Source organism: Manacus candei, unplaced genomic scaffold (genome assembly GCF_025592945.1).
Source record: "Manacus candei isolate 608988 ecotype Guabito, Panama unplaced genomic scaffold, ASM2559294v1 h1tg000064l, whole genome shotgun sequence".
NCBI classification, from domain to species: Eukaryota; Metazoa; Chordata; class Aves; order Passeriformes; family Pipridae; genus Manacus; species Manacus candei.
This window is the reverse complement of record NW_026138112.1, coordinates 334274-356824: the sequence shown is the minus strand read 5'-3', so window position 1 is coordinate 356824 and position 22551 is coordinate 334274. Positions and strand designations below refer to the sequence as shown.

Here is a 22551-nt window from a genome sequence, read left to right as displayed (position 1 = left end):
GAACCACCACCTCACCAGGAACAAACCTGGTAAAGTTTGTTTTCTTACTCAATTCCAGAACAGCCCTATGCCACTGGGACAGAGTCTGTGACCCTGCAAGAGATTCTGTGACCCTATAAAGGTGATGACCAGTGGCCAAGGCACAACACAAACCACCCTGAACACGAGGAGAAGACCTTGAGCTGGGAAACCAACCCAACAGGGCAGAGATGCTGGTCCAGTAGATGAGCAGCTGGGTTTGTGCACAAGGCAGGAACTGAAGGTCACAAGTGCACGTGTCAAACCTCCTTTTGTTGTGACACAGCCTTTTGCCCACTTGCAACTTAAATTTCAGTGGCATTTATGGCTCCTCAGGCGTCCCAAGCTCTGGTAATTAAAAGAGGAAGCAGGCAGAGCAATAGGACTGTGGTGTTACAGAAACAAGCCCCAGACTTAGGAGAAACCAAAGGTCACAGAACACAAGAATAAAGATCTTACCTGGCAATTCACCTGCTCTCTTTCTCCCTGCCCATGGTCAATGCTTCAAGGTGTCCCTTGCTAAAAAATTCTTGCTCAGTGGGCGGACGTTTTTTGAATTAAATATTTACCCAGACTGCTCAATACCTCCTCAGAGGACATGGGAAGCTTGAATCCATCAGCATTCTACAGAGAAAAGGCCTCATTTTTGGCCTGCACGTAGGACTTGACACGTGGCCAAATGAAAATTCATCTGCTGTAATAATAATTGTCCCGGTGATTTACTGATCTCTGTGTGGACATTACAAGCTCCATAGCTTTTATCCACACATTTTGAAAGCTTATGGTCTAGTTTTTCCAGGTCATTAATAAATTCAGGGTGTCAACCTCAACAGCAAGCCCTGGAATACCCAATTATTATTTTTGTTTCACCGCAGGGTGCAGTCATTCTTAACCACTATTTTCCTTAAATTTCATCATTCTGTGATGAAACCACACATTTAACCTCCTGCTCTGAGTGTTCTCTGATAGGTGTTATCTTTGTGTCAAAACAGTGGAGATTCCAGACAATGGGTAAATTCACATTACAGGGTCCTCCTCAGTATTTGTTGAGGTTCTGGCTCCAAGAGGTCACACCAAAAATATACTGCTGATTAAACTTGGAAATCATTTAAGAAAAAAACTCTGAAACACTGGGGGGAGGAGGGGGGTTATCTAGAAAGGGAGGATGAGCAGGAAATTTGCAGTGGAAAATCATAAATGGAGTGGTTTGCCACGGTTGGAAACGGGATGTTTGCAGTCACTTGTGTGACATGAAAACTCTGAACAACTCCTGGGGCTGCTGAACATCCCCCCAGGAAGTTCTAAGGGAGCCCTGAGCTGCTTCCAGGGTGAGCCCACAGTGCCAGGTCAGAATTGTGGACACAGCTGGCCATGGAAGGGACAATCTCCCAGTGGTTTTATGCCCCTGTGCAGCCAAAGTTACTTCATGGGCTTTGGGGCTTAAATTGGAAGCATTTACTTTGGAACTAAAATTAAAAAAAAACCCTCCGAAGTTTTTCCCCTTTCCCTCCAAGAGGATTTTTAGGTCTTGACTAGTATATACAAACAAAAGGTGATTGATGAGAATATTCATCCTCTGCTGCTTGTTTCATTCACTGAGCACTTGGGAAGCAGGGGAAAAAATGTAAACCCAACCCAATCCCTAATATTTCATGTGTGAGAGGAAAAGTTTTCTGCCAAATACCCTGATAGTCCTATGAAAACGTTGTATCTGGAAAATAACAGCAGCTCTTTGGGAAAGGGGTTTGTTGCCGAGCTGACTGACTTCCCAAATCCTTCCCCAGAGTTCACGACTCCTGCCTGTGAGCCCTCAGGATACCTGGAGGTATCCAGACAACTCATTCCATTCCTAGCAGGGCATCACCAGGGTGGTGGCAGAGGTTGGCACGTGCTGACAGACAGCACTTCTCTTTAACCACTTCACTAAGGAAGAGGTTCCCACTGGGAAACTCCTGAGGCCACGAAGACAAGTAAAATGTCGATTTTTATAACCAAAAAAAAAAAATCAATTTGTTTCTCTTTTATTCCATCCTCCCAAGCTGCCAGTGCTGCCCCGTGCACAGGGGCCCTACAGCTCCCCCAGAGGGGCAGTTTTTGCTGATGGGCAGCACTAAACTGCCTCAGCAATGGGATGGAATTAAAGCTCGTTTATGCCAAGAGCTGTGTCAGTCTGAAAGATGCAATCCTGTTTACTCTTCCTGCACTGGCAGCCAAGCTCTGACTGCCCCAGATGGAGCAGATTAATTCTGCTGCATTCCTCCTCTCTGAATGTCATTCACTGGTCGTGGCTCTGCAGCCCAAAAGCTTCGCTGGGAACTCCGTGGGGTGTCAGAAATTACTGGATTTATTAAGTTTCATTCAAGACTGCTGATGGCTTAAGGAGCAGGGGCAAAGTGAATCATAAAGCAGCACAACAAGGCTGGCTGTGCTCATCCCAGATCGTGTGGCACTGGTGGAAAAGTGTCCCCCAGAAGGGCAGGGGAGGCAGAGCTGGAATGCCCAGCACAAAACGAGCACATCCCATTTCCCTGCCCAGGCCTCCCATCTGGAGCAGTGGGGGAAGAGGAGCAGTTCCCATTGTCTGGGGCCTGCTGCTGGCAGAGCTGTGCCATCTGCTGATGCCCACAGCTGTGGGAGAGCCTTCAAGGTAGCACAGCCATCCATCTCCTCCCACGGCAGCCTGCTCTGCTCCAGGCCCCGGGGAGAGGCAGCGTGTGCTCAGCTCTGCTCCAGCTGGAGCCAAAACCACGGGGTAGCAAAGCCCAGCTGACCACTGCACGAGTTCCTTGGATCTCTGGCAAAAAGCTGTTCCTTGAACCAGGGCAAAAAAAAAAGGAGCTTACCCTGAAGCAGCTTCCTGCAACCAACAGAAGGTGGTTCTTGATGCAGCCCTGAGTGCACAAGAAATTCCCAATCCAGCACCATTAACTCCTTCTTCCATGATTCCCCTGCTCACCTCCCTCTCTCCACTCTTCCAGGAATTCTGCCCATGCCCAGGAGAGCATGTGGTGGCTGCATTCCCTGTGCATGGCCAGCTGTCCAATCCCATTATGCAAATGACAGTGCTGATAATTAAAAGTGTTTATCAAGTAAGCACAGAGGAGCAGGGCTCTGCTCCATGGCCAAGCCACACTCCTCATCCTGGTGGGGCTGGATAATGTCCCTATCTGTTATCTTTGCCACAACTGCCCTGGGAGTTATCCAGGACCCTTGGCTGACAGTCAGGATTTTTCTAGGAACTGACTGACCTTCAGAGGATATTGGCCAAATAAGGGCTCTGGCATTTGTGATTTGCCATTTAACACCTGGAAATACTGCTTGGAAAATCCAGATTGTTTCTCCCTCCTTTTCTAAAAAAATCTAATTTTTGAAAAGATGAGAGATTCAACCAGAAAATGCCTGGCCAGGTTATACACAAAAAACCAGTTTCTATGGGACCTGCTGTAACACTGGTGTTTTCTCACATCTCTTTCAAGAGAAAAAACAACCCCCCCCCAAAAAAAAAATTGATAAATAAGGATGGCTTTTGAGTATCCACAGCAATGTAAAGTTTAAAAGGAAAGGAGAACAGAATGAAGTACTAAGTCAACTCTGCAACTGTTTGATTTTCACACAGGAATATATCACATCACAGAGTTTTCACACACAACCACTTCTGTAAATGGAATTCGAGGGCAAAATGATGTGGAATTCGTTTGAAAGGGAAAATCTGGGAGAGGAAACAAAAAAATGGGAGCGAGTTCAGAAATTTTAGAGCAAAGAAACCAAGGGAGAGAAACCAGCAGGGAAGTCCTGAGAGAGAGAGAGGGGCCAGCTGGGTCAGCCTGGACAACTCACATCCCATTTCTCCCTGTTGTTTGTGCAGCCTGAGCAGGAACCCCATTTATTCCATACCAAGGAACTCAGTTTTATACTTGAGTAACCCAGACACCTCTGGAAGGAGGTGATGTTTTACTTTACATAACTACAACCAACCAATTCCCATTTCTTTGATAAGGTTCCAGCTGGGATTTGACCAGCTGGTTCCTGAGGAATAAAACTCTAACCCTCCAAGTGACTGTCAAGTACATCAGAAAGCTTTCAGAGTTCACCACTTATTATTTGTGACTTGGCCTGCCAAAATTATTTCCTCAAAGGTGTCAAAACTAATTAACAATTCACCAAAACAAAAAAAAATAAGTAATAAAATAAAAAAGTGATCTTTTGATGATCCTGATAAGACTTTTCAAGAAAATCTCACAGATATCCTGTCTCCTGGAAAAATAACAAAGATCCAGAAGTTGTTTTTATTGTAATTAAGTAATTTTACTCCTTTCTTGCTACTAATATGAGCCACTATTTCCCATGTTCATTCTGGATTTTTTTTTAGGAGGTAAGAAGAGTGACATCAGCACCACAACAAAGTTCTGCAGTGATGACAAAATGGCACAACTGTTGGTTAAAAGTCAGAAAAATTTACTGCAGACACTGTATGGCCTTGATATCATAAACTGAACAACAGGGTTGGAGCAAAAAACACCTGATGATTTTTCTTTACAGCTATTTTCCCCCTCCCATTAGAAAACATGGTCCTCAACAGAACTTAACTAGAATTTATTGAGTAATATTTTGAGGAGAGAGAAAAGGTGACAGAAAATGTTGCAGCCACTTGCAACTGTTAAAATGTGCCTCGCTGGCAGCTTCGTTTGAAGGAAAAATATAATCTCCAGTAAAAGGTGATTTATCACAGTGACACATCTCAACACCGAGCTCAGCAAGAGCCACTTGATACACACACAGGAATGAGAATGAGAGGCAGAACAGAGAGAGAATAAAATCCCTGCGTTCCTGGTACCTTCAGGAATGACAGTCCTCTTCTCCTCCACTCCCCACAGAAAGGAAGCTTTCCCAGCAGGCTCCCAGTCCAACTCTCTGTCAGCTGCACGTTATCCATTCATCTGACTTGTTTTCACTGAAAGGGACTTTTTTTTTCCTTCTGTGTTTGTTTTTATTAAGAGCGAGTTTAAGCAATTTGCATCGCCTGCAAATTTTAAGAAGAAAAAAATCACCAAATATTTTCAAGCTTTAGATTCCTGAACACGTTGAAATGGAAACATCTGGCTACCGTTTTTCCCCCCTCAGAAATCAATACTGTTAAAAGTTACTTTTCATGTCATAGAAAAGCAATTTTCTCGGGGGGAGGAGGGAAGGACAGAAAGATTTTGGCAAGACATTTTTTACTTCAGACAAATGAATTAGCGAGTCCTGGCCAACACTTTGTTTGTGGTGACAGCAGGAACAGGATTTGGGGCTGTGCTCTGCGAGCACAAGCTTTGCTGTCCTGATGACAACTCCTATTTAAGTCATCAGCTGCTGCTAAGAGGAGAAAACCATTTATAAGCTCAGCATCTTGCCAGCAACGAGATTCCTTAATATCCAAATATCTGCTAAAGAATGGCTCCATTCCCTCACCTGCAGCACAACCCTGACAAGGCCAGTTATTCAGTCTCATGCCCTGAGCAAAATCCTACCAAGGGAGGCAGTTTTATTTTGGTTGCCATGGGTATCAGTGCATCTCGCTTTTAAATTAGCTCAGGTGTGGTTGGAACAGCAGCAACAAGGGATGCTGTGGAATTTCAGGAAGCCTGAGGATGCAGTTGCCTTCAGAGATCAAATTTACAGATGTTATATTCAACAGCATCTCCTCAAAAAAAAAGAATTCCTCGACAGGCACAAACTCTATTACAAGTTGCACTGGGATAAAATCGCTGCTTGAAAAGTTCTTCTCAATTTAAATCACCAAAAATGATAGAGATTTAAGGAGCTTGGTTGTAGATTTTCCATTCTATCAAAAAAAAAGCTGGGGAAAGGATAAAAATAGTATCAAAGCTATGCAGTGAACACTGTCTTTGTCTGCTACTCTAGAATAAAACAAGAGAAGCAGCAATAAGCAATCACAGAGCTGCAGAGTTTGTGGAAATAAGGAAAGCAAAGCACGTGCATTAAACAAGGAAATCAGCAAAGCATCAGGAAATGCTGTTATTTCTTTTAATGTAGTAATATAAATTTATTCCTTCAAATAAATCATAAGTGACCAATAGAGGAATAAAGATCAACGAAGACCCCAGTGGCAAGCAAGTGGAAATGGCTGCAGCTGTGTCTTCTGCTGCCTCGTGCACAAAATACCCAAAGAATTGCCCAACAGATGCAAAAATAAACAAACTAACAAATGATTAAACAGCTCCCTGGCTGGGCTCTGTCTGCCAAATCTCTGCCTGGAGAGGACTTTTATGTCCGTGTAATGAACCCTCCAAATTACGGCCTTACAAAGGAAACAGCTGCTCAACCACCCTGGTAATTACCCTGCTGGGGTTGGGATCACCCAGCCCCGGGGCTGCGGCTCAGGGCAGCCTGTGGGACACGGGAGGACAGGAGGTGGCCCTGAGCTGTGGCCCTGAGCTGTGGCCCTGAGCTGGTGTCACTGCACAGGGCGGGGAGCAAACCCACCTGTGTGTTTGTCACAGGACAGCAAACACCATAGTTGGGGCAAACCCAGCTAAAAACCAGTCAAGTGTCTTTCTCACGGTCATCTGGCACCCTGGGAGTGGCCAAGCCCAAAAAGCAGGAATCCTGACTCTGTTTTCTGTTCCAGCTACCAGAAGAAAACCACAGAGAACCACTGCTTCCCACAAGTGCTGTTTCTCATATTTATCTTGATTGCTTATATGACTATGAATAGTCAGAAATAAAACACTCAATTCTTCTGCTGCTCGTATTTGGGGGATATAAGGGATATCTGGGACACCAAGGACAGGAGGGATGTTTGGGACCTCAGGGACATCCCAACAGGTGGAAGCTGAGACTCCCATTGCCACAGATCCTGCCACCAAACTGAATGGGACAAGTTCTCTGGCTTGCACAGAAATGATCATTTTGGTTCATCTACACCTGAGATCAAACCACCAGCTGTGTCCTCAGCAGCTGACAAGCCAAGGGTGCCACTTGCTGACTGTCTGCCCTGTAATTCCACCCCGGCACAACCATTTTTGGCTGGGAGATGGTCAGTGCTAAATGCACAGGAATGTTCACAGGTGAGCTGCTCCTCCCAGCCAAGAGAGCACTCGAGTTGCCACAACACTCCTGTGCACAACAGGGTGTATTTAAACACCTCACCTGCCAGAGGCATTTTGTGACAGAAAGTCGTGGCTGGTGTGATCCTGGATGGTTTCCCTATGGATGGAGTTAAGCGTGGCTTGGAAGGGACCAGGACAGCAGCACTTTGAGGAGCAGACAAATGTCAAGGCTGATCTCTGCAGCTGCAATCAAGTCTCTCTCCCTCACTGTCTCCTGCACAGTTGTAAGAAGGGCCACGTTCTCCTCCTGCTGCTGAAGGTTGATTAGCAGTCAGGTGGGGAGAGGCTCCGGGGAGGGCACGAGGCATTAATTAAATCACTTCTACCAGCTAAGTGATGACACTTTGATTTATGGCAGAGCTCATTCAGCCAGACACTGGCATTTCCTGGGCACCAAGAGGAGGAAAAACCAAGCTGGGAAGCAGGTGGGAGAAGAGGGGATGTGCATATAAAGGGAAAAGAACAAATTGCAAAGGAAATACCTGCAGCTGATAGACTGGTTTGGCAAAAGAGGGATGCGGGAGCAGTGGGAGTGATCATGAAACATGAGCTGAAAATTACTGAATTCATGTTGCTTATTCAGAGGGTATTTTGTTTTGTCTGTGCCTGTAAGAAAAGCTGCTTTAGGACAAAAAGTCTCTCAAATGAAACCTAACCTGTATCACTGTTTCATGAGGCACCTTTCAAGCCGACACACTCAGTTTGTGACTCCAGACGTGAGTCAGAGCTATCTGAGGGCACAACAGCAGCCATCTCAGCAAGAGCAGGTGGAAGTGTCCAGAAGGCAGAGCAGGACAGTGATGCAGCAGCAGTTCCAGGTGCTGTGCCCCAGCCCAGCCCTGCTGCACCACCTGCCAGGGCTGATGTCTCCTGAACGCCGGGCTCCCATTCCCCCTCTGCCAAAGGGCGGCAACGTTATTTCACCAGCCTTTGGAAAGGGTCACCTTTGCCCAACTTCATCCCTTTCATTTAGGACTGTGGCATTTGAAAAGGCTAACTTAAACAGCCTTCCTCCCAGAAACCTCTTCTCCTGGTGACAAGTCGACGTGTTCTTCCTCGTGAACTCCACGGCCAAAACCACAAACCTGCACCAGGGAGAAAATCCATCTACACCTCCACCCCAGAACCCAGATTGCCATCACAGTAATATTTCACTCCCTCTTCTGAATCAACCATATTTTGCTAATTCTTGGATTAGTTTTTTTTCCTTGAGGGCCTAAGGCAGCATTTTAGAACACTCGGGGTCTAAAGCATCACACTCACTGTACAGCCCAGTGGTATTTTTTTTTTAGTAAGACATAACTTGTTATTTTTGAACACAGAGGTTTGTTTGCTCACAATGTTGTGTAAGGTGAACATCCTTCTTGTATCTTTTTTTTAAATATATGCAAAATTTTAGCAAGAATGATATTGGATCTCTTCAACTCCACCAGGCTCAGCTTCAGGTTCACACATGAAGAAGTAAAATTTAAGGAAAATATCAAACAATAAGGTTGATCCAGAGCCTGTATTCCTTTCAGTCAATAATACCCTCCTAGTTAGCCTGTGTTGCTAAAGCAGGCAGTAGCCTCAGACAGGACTGAGGCCACGTCACAGTAGCTGCTTGTAAGAAGATTTAATAAAAAGTGAATTCTTGTTCTCTAACCTTTAACTAATAATCAAACAAACAAAAAAAAAATAACCCCCCCAAACAAACCACCTCTCCTGATATGGCTTCCCTGGCAGTGACCAGTGGCAAAATAACTGCTCTTGTTGTAAATCCAAATTCTGATCAGTACAAGATGTCATGAGCCCCCTTGCTGGGCACATGCATCATGTGCACTTATCTCATGAACTCTGCTTATCTAAATTATATTTCTTCTTTCAGCTCAAAGCCTTGCTGTGTCTTCTATAAACAATTTCTGCCTCTCAGTGCTTCATCTTGTTTCTAAGTGTGATTACTGTTACCCTCAATAATATCTTCAACTTTCCCAGCACACCCCTTAGGACCTCCAGGAGCTTCGTGGCTAATTTATTGTGAGAGTCAGAGATGAGAAAACCCTTTCCTGAAGCAGCAGGAACAAAGAAATTCGGGTCACCAAGGAACTCTGTAGCAGATCAGCGTTCAACCAACATAATTTGTCGCTGTTAATGTTGTATAATGTGTTTGGCTTCTTTTGCATCATCAGCTCTTAATAACAAAAGGCTTCACTGCTGAATTTGGGAGGTAGCTGGGTGGGGGTGGCAGAAAGAGCTGGTTTGCTTTTAAATAGATCCACATGCATCTCCTTTTCATCATTAGAATAAATTTCCGGAGAGGTGAGCAGAGGTTTAGCTGCATGACTCTCATTAATGTTAACTTTATTTCAGTAATGAGGTGAAAGTACAATCACTGGAGCTGATATAATCAGAGAGATGAGACCAAAGTCTGCTGCTGTAAATACTGCTGGGGAAGATGACATTGACAGTGCTGATGGGCAAGGAAAAATAGGTGTCAGGAGTAAAATGATGCAGGGAGGGTAAAGACTGTGCCTTTGGGTATAAAAGTGCAGCTGCAAACTGCCAGGGGACTGTTCAGTGATGTGAATGCACTGACAGTGGAGAGGACTGGCAAGGTACTGAGCACAACAATCCTCAGCCTTACTGATTCCCAGCAAAAACTAAGGGAAAACGGGGCAAAAATGCCCTTAAAAGTCATTTAGGAAGGATAAGGAGAATTAACACAGCAGCAAAAAAGCAACGTTGAGATAAAACAAAGCAGCAGGTGTAGGGAATCCAAAAGCTACTGTGACAGCCCCAGAAGCCAATCCCAGTAATATATTGCACCAGGAAGACCTCAGACAATGAAGAGTGGGAGCACCATCGTGCCACTGCACTCCATTACTTTAGCTAATAGAATGATCTGAGCTGAACGAGGCCGGGAAGAATTTTATAGTAATTAGCAAATCTGTTAGTGCCCATTTTTCTTCTGCACAACACAGGAACAAAAGAAAAGCAGGCACAGCTATTAAGGGCAACTGACAGGGAGAAAAAGTGGGGAGACAGGCAACGAGTTGGGCAACTGCAGAAATAAAAATAACAATTCCATTTTTTTATTACAGAACCAGCGTAGGAGGATTTTTAGGTTTGCACTTTAAAAAAACACAGAGCAACCCTCTAGTAAATATTTAGCACATAATCATCCACATCCAAGTACTGCTAGTAGGGAAGGAAGAGAGGAAACATAATATATGCATTCACTCTATATAATTCTTGCAACATTCAGTACCTCTGTAAGCAGCTCACTGTGACTTTATCCAGACACCACAAACACAGGGTTGTGGGGGTTTTTTATGCCACGTGGAACCGAGCCACCCCAAGCTGTTTGTACTGAATCCATGAATTTAACCTTATAGCTCCAAATGAAGTGTATTTATAACGACGTGAACAAGATGTGCCCTTTTCACTTGATTTCAGCATCTCACTGACCCTCTGAAGGCTGGGGCAGAACTGCTCTGAACCTGCTGCTGCTCGGGGTGGTAAGAACTCACCCTTTTTTTGGGGGGTAAGACAAAGCACGTTTGGTTTTGCCATCCTGGCTCTCTGCATTGTCCTAGTCCCTGTTATTGCAGAAATCCAGGAGAGCCCTGATCAATATGTCTTTGTTGTGTAGCCCTGAATTAACTACATCTCACTTTCCTTTGACAGCGACACAGATCACAGGCAGCTGCCGCTTCCCCTGTGAGGAACACGAGTTCTGCAAAGCATATTCATTATCTGGCTGTTAAAAGCAGCAGAGCATGCAAACCTCACCCTGCCTGGGCTACCTGAGACATCAGCATCTCCCTTTGATTAAGTGACTGCCAGCCAGTCACCTTCTCCCTCTAACCTTGATGTGGCAGGGCTGTGACAAGAGCAGGCAGTGTAACATCCCCGAGTGCTCACAAATAGATGGCTTAATTTGTTTTAATAGCCCGCCCCCCCCGCAGCATTTCCACTGCAAACTCTCGGCTTTGAGGGCAAGAACACACATCAGCTCTTGGGATGGAGCTCACCTGAAAGCCAGCTGGCAGGAAGCCAGGGAGAATCCTGACGAGGTCCAAAGCTCCCGGTCAGCTCACTGGCACTTAATAAATTCCAAAGGAATTCCACCCCCACCCCCCCAACCGCACCATCTTTGAGTTGCAGGACTCGGGATCAGAAAAAATTGACTTTAAGAAAAACTACAGCTCCTTATCCAGACCCTCTGTAGCTGAGTATTACTTGTGCACCACCAACAAAACCCCCCAAACCTGAACGAATTTCCATTTCATAATCAGAAGCAAACAAGTCCCCACGGGGTGAAGTTTGATTTTTATTTCACTGGTCTGGCAGAAATAACAGGGCTGTCAGTCACCGACTCCCACAGTGCTGTCGTGGGTCTCATAACAATTTTTTGCAGCTGCTGCAGTAAGGTAATCCCACAGAAACCTCAGCCGTGGCCTCCCTAGGGCCGAGTTGTTGTTATTATTGTTATTTTATTATACAACAGTAACCAACGAGGCTACCGAGGTATCACATCTCTTTTCCCACACTAGCACCCACCATCACCAGCAGATTAAAACCCAGGCAGGTAAAGTTTATTTTCCAGGTTTAAGCGGCCAGGCCAAAGAATTCCAGACAGACACTCCACGCTTTTTCCTGGAGCGACCAGTCGCGTTCTTTACCCGCAGATGCCTTTTGCCAAGTGAAATCCAGCTCCCCAAAGCCCTCTGCCAGCCCAGCTCCTCGGAGAGGAGGCTCAGCCTTTCTCCAAAGGCTGGGGGAACCTCTGCTGGCAGATCCTCGCTGCTGCACCGGCTCGGATGCTCCTGGGAGGGAGCTCGTAGTTAAACAGACAAAAAGGCATCAGAAGAGGTACATCGCGTTTGCTTACTCATATTTCTGTGCGCAGTTGCTACTCCAGAGGATTGGAATTTTTTAATTGAATGCGTGTTTTTAAGGCATAGGGGGATTTAGATAAATTAGGGCCCTGCTCATCCAAGTAGGAACATGTTTTATATCCTCAGACAGCACGGCTTTTATTACCAAGCACGTCTGTAACTGCAGTTTGCAGCTAATCTACATTTTGCTGTTTGAAGATGTGGATACAGCACAGCAAGTGTCGTCTGACAGAGCTGAGGGATGCATTTTATGCATTTGATAACGTCAGTAATGCTTTTTTATCTTTTTTTTTTAGTGTTTGAACCAAAATGTCACACTCGTGGCTTATACCCAACCTTATCCCACTCCTTCCAGTGGTGATATTTCATATCTGTGTAACACAGGTCTTGTTCATATTAATAGGTACATTAAAGGCTCCAGGTGAGGCCACTGCCAGAAGTTCTAGGAACTACAAATGTTGTCTTTTTGCTCTGAGGAGTTTAAAATCCAAACAGGTTTTGGGCAGGACAGGACCAAAACACAGGCAACTGATCCATGATTCCAATTTACCTTGACTCCTATTAGTGTGCCTGACTCAGTAGGTGCATGCAGAGATGGAAAACATGCAGGATAAATGAGAGCTGCATTTTATTAGAAGCTTCCATTAAATTGGCAAGAAATCAGGTGCTGGTCCTCATTTCAACTATTAACAGTAGAAACAGATTAATTGTCATCTCACCTATGGAAAAGCCTAACAATTGCCTCCCATTCCATTTGCAACTACAGCTTCTATCCCCCTTAATTGAAACCCATAACAGAAAAGCTTCTACGAGGCAAGATTTCAGTCAGGATTAATTCCTTCATTTTCTCTACTCTGCAACTTTGTGTTATTTTACCACAGGCAAAACAGCAGACCACAGCAACAAACATGCTTCAGTCTGAAGGTATCCTGAGAATTCTTGCTTAAGACAGACATTTCTAATCTACCAAACCCCTGATTTATAAAAAAAAGAAGATCTGTGGCCACAGGACTGCCTCAGAATGAAAACCATCACAAAGCCAACCTGCGTGTTGTTACAAGTCCGACCTTAATGGACCAAAAATATTAGACAGAACTGTCTGTTTAATTAGACACGGATCAAAAATGAAGAACTAAGTGCTTTCTCATCATTCCCTGCAGGTTTTGAAGTTGGCATTTTTCCCCCTCTGCATATAGTTAGTTGTTTGCCTCAGGTTGTAAAGAAATGCAAGAGGGCTGTTATTAAAGCGCCGATAATTTGCTGAACTCCATCTTTTGTGGAACTTGCTGAGTTAGAAAATTCCTTTTCACCTCCTCCCCCACGCCTCCCTGACAAGAATAACCCAAGAACAAATATCACATTATGGTGTTTGGTAAAAGGATCGAGTGTGTTTGCAGTTAAGTGACTACCATAAGACTGAACAAATCCTAAAGCTCAAGCCTGTCCAGCTAAATGACAAGGGAAGTAAGAAAGGATTTGCTCTCTAAAAGTGGATCATAACAAAGACTCATGATTAAGATTTGCTGTGCTCAGTGCTTTATATTCACAAATTGACTCCTAACACAGTGTTTTAGGAAGTTCTCCAAGCACTCAGAGCCTGAACACGTACAGGAGATAAAGAACTGCCACCACACGAGTGAGAGTCTGAGAATACAGAAACCATTATCCCTGCTCATCAACTGTTCAGAGGTCTGCATTTGCCATTTCACAGCTCCAGCCCATCACAGGGAGGATTTTTATCCACTTCTTCATGTACCATCCCAGTGGAGCAGAACAGCAGGTCCTGTCCAGGCCAGTGGCTCAGGTTTAAACCCGGCAGACTTAGCACTTTCCCCTTCTGCAGAGATTAGTTTCCAAACTGGTACAACTAAATCCTGGGCCTGTTCTCCCATTTCATGGTAGCCTGCCACCATTTTTCACCAGCATTAATATTCCTGTAAACCACAGGAATGAAAAAGCACAGAACCCATCCAATTATCCCCAGCAGGGACCTCAGTGCAGATAAGCAGAGCCAGTGGCTCCATCAGGTGTTCTCATTAAACCTGCTGCCAAACAGGAATCCACAGCCCCAGCCTCTCAGCTGACAAGGAGAAATGAGATGTCAGACAACCACAGAATCACCAGGCTTTTTGCAAGAGGGATGGACACCACTTAAACCACACAGAAGTTTTATCAGGGAGCACAGATTTGACGTGTCTCACTGAATCTTCCCAACGTGAAACAATCATTTGCATTCCCTTCCCTGCTCAGTCCACTTCTGCAAAGGGTCTGATCTTTCTATTAATCATTGACAGCATTCTCTTGTCTTAGATTAAAATGCAACTGATTTCCTTTTCAACTCTACTTGCTTGCCTTCATTACAGATATTCCTGGAAGTGTCCCTCTCTGCCCCACTGTATTCTTCAACCTTACATTTTGGTACAGTTGCTTTGTAATTCAAGGAAAGATGTGAGAACAGGTAGCATTTTGGAACATTTTAATGATTTAACATAAACTACAGGTACTAGTTGAACAGCTCAACAACCAGGGAGGGAGGATGCAGTTTCTGTCCCATTGACAGTGGTCACAATGCACTTCTGATCTCGTCCTGTTTTTCTAGGAGAGAAAAGGGCCAGGAATTCTCACAAACATTGTCCAAATTAGGCTGGTTCTTCTGATTTCTTACAATTACTGCTTCAAGCAGTGGTATGACCTGCTAAGGAATTAATACCAAGTTGGAAAAGAAAGCAGGAGCAGGCCATCAGCATCTTGATCTCATCAGTCACAGTGCAAACACACGAAGTGCTGGAATACACCTCAGCAGGAATGGTCTGACAGACCCACCTGACAGCTTTCCCTAAGGAAAACGGTTATGGAGTGCTGGGAAGGGCTGAAGAAGGTGCTTAACGCTGAAAAGAGAAGCAACCTCTGCTACCCTCTGAAGACAGGACTCCACACTGCAGCCTCACACACGTCTGCACGTTGCCACAGGATGGCAGCAAAGGGATAAACTGCACAAACTGCTAATGCCAGAGCTCTGGAGCCTGTGGAAAAACAAGATTTCCAAGAGAAAACTGCTGATGGAACCGTTATTTCACATGATGGCTTCTGGGAAAGAACAATGAAAACAATGCAAATGGATTTTATGAGATGGCTGGTACTATTTCTTGTTTGTATCATATGTAATTGCACAGCCTTCTACAGTTCTTTTGCACCAGGATATTCCACCCCTGTGTTTGGGGTTTGTCTTTGTTTGTTTTTTCTTTAAAGCCTCTGTAGATTTTTATCTACATTTTTATTTACTTTTTTATCTTATGCAGTTCAAGCAGGAACACACAAAGTCCAAATCATGAGGAGATGGGTGGGGTAAAAACAAGAGAAATGAATCACTTTACAGAAAAGAACAACCCAGTTCAGTCTAGTGCTTAGACTTTGCCCAGTGACTTGCAGGGGGGAGCACAAATTTAGTCAGCATTTTACTGGTTCTCTACCCATCTTTTCTGTGTTGTGTGGCCTTCAGAGGGAGACAATTTAAACTGCAACTTTAGAGAGCCAGGAGAAATTGTGGGAGAACCAACCCTGGCCTAGTGCCATTCTGATCAGACCAAGATTCCAGAGCAGCAAGTGTGTCAAACAGCAAATTAAAAGCACCCTGACTGTTTAGCTGAGCTCATGCAACACAGTTGTCCTCAGAGGGCACATTGGAATTACTTCATGCACCAGGACATCATGAAACTGAGGTCCCAGAACAGCTCCACCCTTTTGCCTCCTGCACAACCAGGAGTGAAGAACATTTGATTTACCAAGTTCAAGCAAACAGCCCTCCAGTGTTCCCTGTCAGCAAGGGGACCAGCAGAGAGCTGTTCACAAAACTGAGACTCCTCTTTGAGGAAACTGTTGCAGAGTAACAAGGGAAGTATTTACAACAAACAATCAACATCCCACCCCGGGCAGATCCCTGCTCTTCTCTCGTGCTGCAGGACTTGGACAGAATAACAACTCCATTGGAGTTCTGAATGCTTTAAACTCACTAAGAGGAACATAAGCACTATAGTGACAAATCCCAACACAATTCCTTTAGACTAAGGAGGAAGAAAAACCAACCAACTTCAGTCAGGATCTAAAACATCCTTTCTAGCTGACATAGCAAAACAGGGACTGAAAGGCACCAACCACTAGCTCTGCAAAGCATCAATACTTTCAGCTAGTAATCCATATAAAATGAATAAATAATTCATAATTACACATGTAGTGTACACCATGCATGTCAAGAGGGGTTCCAGAGAGAGAAGCAAAGCGTGCTTTTCTCTCTAAAAGCAGAAATCCTCCCATTATTCCTGTCTCTCTGGAAAGTCTCTGGACTGCAGAGACACAACTGAACCTCCATTTACAGCTGCAAAGCCACATTAGATATTTTTCCCATGGTGTTTTACAGCCTAGATCCTAAAATACAGAGGAAATACTCCAAGGAAATACTGGTCCTGTGGCACAGTGCTAGCACAGGTGCACAACAAAGTGAAGGAAGCAAGATTCAGTCCCAGAGACCTGGAGTTCCTTGCTCACTCTGACACCTCTGGCTCTGCCCCCACACCCAACACAAGCCATTTGCACTGAGGCTCTTGTAAAGCAGCAGCTGGTGTGTTGTTCCTCTGGCTTCCAGTCTCCAGTTCCTTCCCTCTGTTGCTCAGATCCCTCAGCTTTCAAACAGGCAGGAGCTCAGGGGGATATTCCCCATAGCAGTACTTGGCAATGGGGTCTCTGTAGGTGTTCTCGTGCTGCACACTCTGTCAGGGAGAGGAGGACAAGCTGTAACAACACACACACACATCCCTTCACCCAGGGCCAAACCCCACAGCAGTGATTTCCCAAATTCTTCTACACATTGGTGTATCACAGCAGCTGGAGTCAGACAACTCTGTATTCCCAACAGTTGCTAAATTACAGCACTTTAATGTTGAGCCATACCCAGAACTCCTTTTCAGGAGACTACTCAAGTAAGTGGGGATAGATTCAATAAATACATATATATATATATGCTTAGGCAGTATCACCAAATGTCCTAAGCAAGCAAGGCACAATAAAGTTGCTATTTGAGATGTGTGCATTGTTCTTGATAAAGCTAGAGTTCAGATACTATGGTTAAAAAAAACCAAAAAGCAGCTTTGGAGACATTTGGAACTATATCCTGTGTTTGCAGTCCATCCCTATTGCTACATTAAATGCTCAAGCTGCATATGATCACCAGCAGCACTTTCTAAGAGGGCCAATGCTTGCTTAGACCAAAATTAATTCTAAATAAAATCACATGGGTAGCAGAAGTTCACCTATGTTCTTAAAACAAACAAACAGAAATATTACAACATACTTTTTGAGTTTCTGTGCAGATGATTGTCAGCATATGGTAAGTCTCCAACTGTACCATAAAATAAATAGCATTCTGAAGCTACTGGGGACAGCTCTCACTGTTCTCATCCTTATTAGACCTTCCTCAGAACTCATCCAAGATCTTCTCTGGTTATTGAACTCAGTCTGCTTTTAGTTAAGCACCTCTTTTTTAAAGAGAGTGTGTAACTTGCCCTGCTCTAAACACGCATTGTGCCTGCAGGTGAGCCCCCAGCCACAGCTCCAAGGTTTATGAACACACCCCTGGACATAAAAGCACAACACACAGGACCAAACTCATTTTTCAAGGGCACTTTTCTGGGCCCTGGACACGTCCTTGTGCCCTACCTGTGATGAAGTCCTACATTTGGCCAGACACAGCTCAAAGTGATCCTCCACTGCCATGAAGAGGTTTTGGAAAGCAATAGCTGCCCGGTTCAGGAAACGCTCCAGGAGATGTTGCTAAAGCAGCCAGCAAAAAAACACAAAACAATGCTGTCCTTCAGCAAGGAGCAACCAAAGCCCACCCTCACCTAAACAACTCAGGTATCAGAGGAATAGTAAGCAACTCCACTTAGGATTTCTAGCAAGCACTGAAAGGTTAATCCCTCACAAGCCCCAGCAGTAGGAAGAGAACCTAGAGAAGCTCACAGAATACAGGGAAGTGCCAATTACAAAACTGGAATAGCTTCTTCTGCAATAATTTCCCTCCAGCAAATGCAACTGCCCCGAAGCTGAAACACTTTGCAGGGCTCCCAGTGCTTCCCCTTTGAGGTGGGAGGGATGAATTTTGTTAAAAGCTTTATTTACAGCTTGCCAGACGGTCCCTGCAGGCTTTCCAAGAAAAGGAACTGTCCCCTCTGAGGGAAAAGCAGCACTTTTAGGCCCAGAGGAACCTGAGAAGCAGGAGGAGGTGCTCTCACCTTGCTGGGCTGGAGGCAGCAGGACACACAGTACTCGTAGATGCTGCAGCAGCCGTTGGGAAGGCAGCTCTCACAGCTGAACAGCTTCGTGCTGGGCACGTGCACATCACAGCAGCCATTCACCAGCAGGTCCTTCCTCTCACAGATGTACCCTGGCAACAACAGCAGCAGTAACAACTGGGCAAGACACACCCCTTTCATCCACAGTAGGAATCAAGTAACTTAAGGACAGGTTTATTTGTCATTTAGCAGGTTATGACCCCCCTCTGTCTGGCAGCAGCGATTCTTTGCAGTGACACTTGGATGTTTCAAACAGCCTGGTGTTATGTGCACAACTAATATGTGCTACTACTCTAATGTGTGCTGTGTGTACAGTAAGAGTGCTTAAATGCAGAATTTTGAAGTTCTGATTTCTTTTTGGCATAATTCCTTGTTGGGAAAGGGGATTGGTGATGACTGTACTGGAGAAAAACCTGTGACGTTCTCTCAACAGCTCTGTGTCTGGATAACACTCCTGACAGATCAGTATGAAGGGACTTAGATTTATCCATGCAGAATAGCTCTAAATTAATTGAGTTAGGGAACCATCAGTAGTACAGAACCATGTGTATGTCCTTATGGAAACTACTACCACAGTGTTAGACTGTGAGACAGAGCTGTAATTTTTAGAGACCTCAGGCATTGGCACCAGGCATAATTCAGGCAGTGCCAAATTTAACACTGATGCAAATCACAAAAAAAAGATGTGGTGGGTTTTTTACAGCCTTGATTTCTGGTCAAGAAAGATCCAGTGCCTGAGCAACAAGCACAGTGAGGAAGTACTTGTGTAGGGCAAGAAAGGATCTTTAACTTTTAACACTTAAAACAAGTGGTTAATATCCTTAGGTTTCAAGGGTCACATGAGGTTGTTAACTGTGACTGAGCACTAATTACACGTCCTGAGCTGCCTCCCTACAAGGTCAATAGTGTTTCCTCAATTACTCTCCCTAACACCTCTGACAGTAGGGACACACTGCAGGGAGACTCAAACAGCTCTGCAAGCAGTGGCAATAAATGGAGCAGGACTCAATGTCTGTGTTCTGTGCAAAGATAAGTGGAATTCTTTGACTCTGAGGTGGCCCTGGGAACAGCACAGCCACACTCACACAGCCCTGTGCCTGAGCTGAGCCTGCACAGAACCAAACCAGCAGTGTGTGCAGCCACAGGGGAGTTCATCCAGCCTGGGGACAAAATGCCAATGGCTGAGTAAAAACACCTTAATAAAGAGCAGTTGTTCCTTGGAAGTGCCACTGACAGACAGACAAAGCAGCGTTCAGCACTGCCACGTGCAGAATAAATTCTTAGTGTCAAACATACCCAGTTCATCTGTAATGAGGAGCTTCCCCTGCACAGAATTCCTGCACTGGTTACTCAGCTGGCTGCTGTTTCCCGGGCTGAACTTCACCTTCCACAGGATGGGCTGCTCGTGCTCCTGCACTTGGAGGAGATTCCGATCTCTCACCATCCTCTCTTCCTGCAAGGAAAGACAGTCGTGCAACCAAACATACAAGTTGCTTCTGCCACTTCAATCCACGTGCTCTTCCCACAATTAGAAAGGGCTCATAGTTGTAAACTCCACAGCACAGCAAACTCCAGCACCAGTGGAGTAACCAACACACGACTTGTAGTAGGTTACTTTGTGCAATACATAGGGAGATACACAACCCAGTACAATAGGGGTGTGTAAATTCACCAAGGGATCAGCCAACACAGCTGAACTTGGTCACCACAACCACAAAAGCCGTATAAATTATCTTAAGTAACCACAGCTGCACATATTTTTCTTTGGTGAGTCCTTTGCTAGTGGAAATACTGCTCACAAGAGATCATAGAATCATAGAACAGAATCCCAGAATCAGCTGGGTTGGAAGGGACCTCTGAGATCATCAAGTCCAACCCTTGATCCAACCCCGCTGTGGTTCCCAGCCCATGGCACTGATGCCACATCCAGTCTGTCCTTAAACACCTCCAGGGATGGAGAATCCACCACTTCCCTGGGCAGCCCATTCCAATGGCTGAGCACCCTCTCTGGAAAGATACAGCAACAATAACAACAAACAACAACACAACAAACAACAACACCATACAACAAACATCAACAAGCAACACTACAACAAGCAACAGCACACAACAATAAAACAAACAACAACAGTCCCTTCGAGATTTTCTTTTTCCAGTTTCGGTTCGAAACACTGTCGCTGTCAAACACAGCATCAGGTGCTACTATTTTAACCTCTTGTGTGTTTAAATTGAACTCTAGTGTGTTTAATAATTACAATGTAGCTTTTACAGGGACTCAGCACTGGTGAGGCCACCCCTGGAGTGCTGTGTCCAGTTCTGGGCCCCTCAGCTCAGGAAGGACATGGAGGGGCTGGAGCAGGTCCAGAGAAGAGCAACAAGGCTGGGGAAGGGACTGGAGCACAAGTGCTGTGAGGAGAGGCTGAGGGAGCTGGGGGGGCTCAGCCTGGAGAAGAGGAGGCTCAGGGGAGACCTCCTCACTCTCTGCAACTCCCTGCCAGGAGGGGGGAGCCGGGGGGGGTTGGTCTCTTTGCCCAGGCAACTCTCAGCAAGACAAGAGGGCTCGGTCTCAAGTTGTGCCAGGGGAGGTTTAGGTTGGATATCAGAATTTCTTTCCAGAGAGGGTGCTCAGCCATTGGAATGGGCTACCCAGGGAAGTGGTGGATTCTCCATCCCTGGAGATTTTTAAAAAGAGGCTGCATGTGGCACTTAGTGCCATGGCCTAGTAACCGCAGCGGGGTTGGATCAAGGGTTGGACTTGCTGATCTCGGAGGTCCCTTCCAACCCAGCTGATTCTGTGATTCTATAACTCAGGAGATCAGTGCCAGCAGCCTCAGGACCGCAGTGCCCGCGGCCTGAGGGCCGCTGTGCCCCCCCCCAGCCGCCGCTCACTGACCTGCTTGAAGGTGCTGGTGATGAAGTAAACGAGCGAGAGCCCGAACACGAGGCCGAGCACCCAGCGCTTCCTGAGCAGCCGCCGCCACAGCACGGCCCCGCAGGGCACCATGGCGGGCTCAGCTCCAGCGGGGACGGCCCGGCACCCGCATCCCCGGCGGCCCGGGAGCGGCGGGAGCCCCGGGAGCGGCGGGAGCCCCGGGAGGGAGCGGGAGCCCCGGGAGGGAGCGGGAGCCCCGGGAGCGGCGGGAGCCCCGGGAGGGAGCGGGAGCGCCGGGAGGGAGCGGGAGCCCCGGGAGCGGCGGCGGCCCCGGCGCGGCCCGAGCGCTTCCGCCGGCACGGAGCGGGAGGCGGAAGCCGCGGCCGGGCGTGCGCGGGGCGGGACCGGGATCGGGATCGGGATCGGCACCGGGATCGGGATCGGTGGGTACGGGGGCACCTCCCGGGCCGGGCAGGGCAGGGCAGGGCTGGCTCCCGTTCCCCCGGGCACGGCGCCGCGTGTGCCAGCGGGAATCGCCCGCCTCGGCTTAATGGGGAAAAAAGGCCTCGCTTGTGTCTGTGTGTGTGTGTGTACATAGATATATGTGTGTGTGCATAGGACTGTATTTATAGATCTTTATGTATGTATAGATAGATATAAATGTGTATATATATGTTATAGGTAGATATAAATGTGTAAATATATGTTATAGATAGATATAAATGTGTATATATATATATATTCATATATATATACATATATAATGTGTGTGTATATATATATATAAACAGAGAGAAGTGTATATTTAGAGATAGATGTGTATATATATATCTATAGATAGATACAGATGTATATATATCTATGTATATAGAGAGAAATGTGTATATATGTCTGTATATGAGTATGTGTAATATGTATGTATAATATGTATATATAATAAATGCATATATGTAATATAAACATATATATACATACATATATGTGTATATGTATATTATATACATAATATGTACATATACATATTATGTGTATATGTATATTTTATACATAATATGTATATATACATAATATGTATATTATACATATATACGTATATACATATATGTACATATACATTATATATATGTATGTATATATAAAAAATACATATACATAATATATAATACATATATGTATATATAATAAATACATATATATGTATATGTATTTATATGTAATATACGTAATATATTTATGTATTTGTATGTAATATACAAATATATATAATATACATAATATGTATATATACATATATATGTATGTCTACATATATATGTATATGTACT

The 22551-nt window shown here is 45.2% G+C and overlaps 2 protein-coding genes across 4 annotated transcripts in view; one reads left to right on the top strand and one right to left on the bottom strand.

Moving 5' to 3' along the window:
- Positions 1–12621: 12621 nt before the first annotated feature.
- Positions 12622–21557, bottom strand: SPRING1 (SREBF pathway regulator in golgi 1). Its single transcript, XM_051805319.1, has 5 exons — positions 21248–21557; positions 19651–19807; positions 18295–18446; positions 17720–17833; positions 12622–16773 (listed from the first exon to the last, which is right to left on the bottom strand). Exons 1-5 carry the CDS (start codon positions 21356–21358, stop codon positions 16690–16692), a joined length of 618 nt encoding a protein of 205 aa, XP_051661279.1. The 5' UTR covers positions 21359–21557; the 3' UTR covers positions 12622–16689.
- Positions 21558–21621: 64 nt separating this feature from the next.
- Positions 21622–22551, top strand: part of RNFT2 (ring finger protein, transmembrane 2) — a 32339-nt gene continuing 31409 nt past the window's right edge. For all 3 annotated transcript variants that reach the window (XM_051805305.1, XM_051805303.1, XM_051805304.1), the window contains exon 1: positions 21622–21669. The gene's annotated coding sequence lies outside the window, so the exon portion shown is untranslated. The remainder of the gene's footprint in view (positions 21670–22551) is intronic.

Bases quoted from the DNA above. Each gene is read 5' to 3' on its own strand.
- SPRING1 (XM_051805319.1), bottom strand. From the start codon at position 21,358: ATGGTGCCCTGCGGGGCCGTGCTGTGGCGGCGGCTGCTCAGGAAGCGC. The intron at 18,447-19,650 runs GTATGTTTGACA...TGTTGTTGCCAG, and splicing joins CCTCATTACAGATGAACTGG to GGTACATCTGTGAGAGGAAG. The intron at 17,834-18,294 runs GTGAGAGCACCT...TGGCTGCTTTAG, and splicing joins GCTGCCTCCAGCCCAGCAAG to CAACATCTCCTGGAGCGTTT.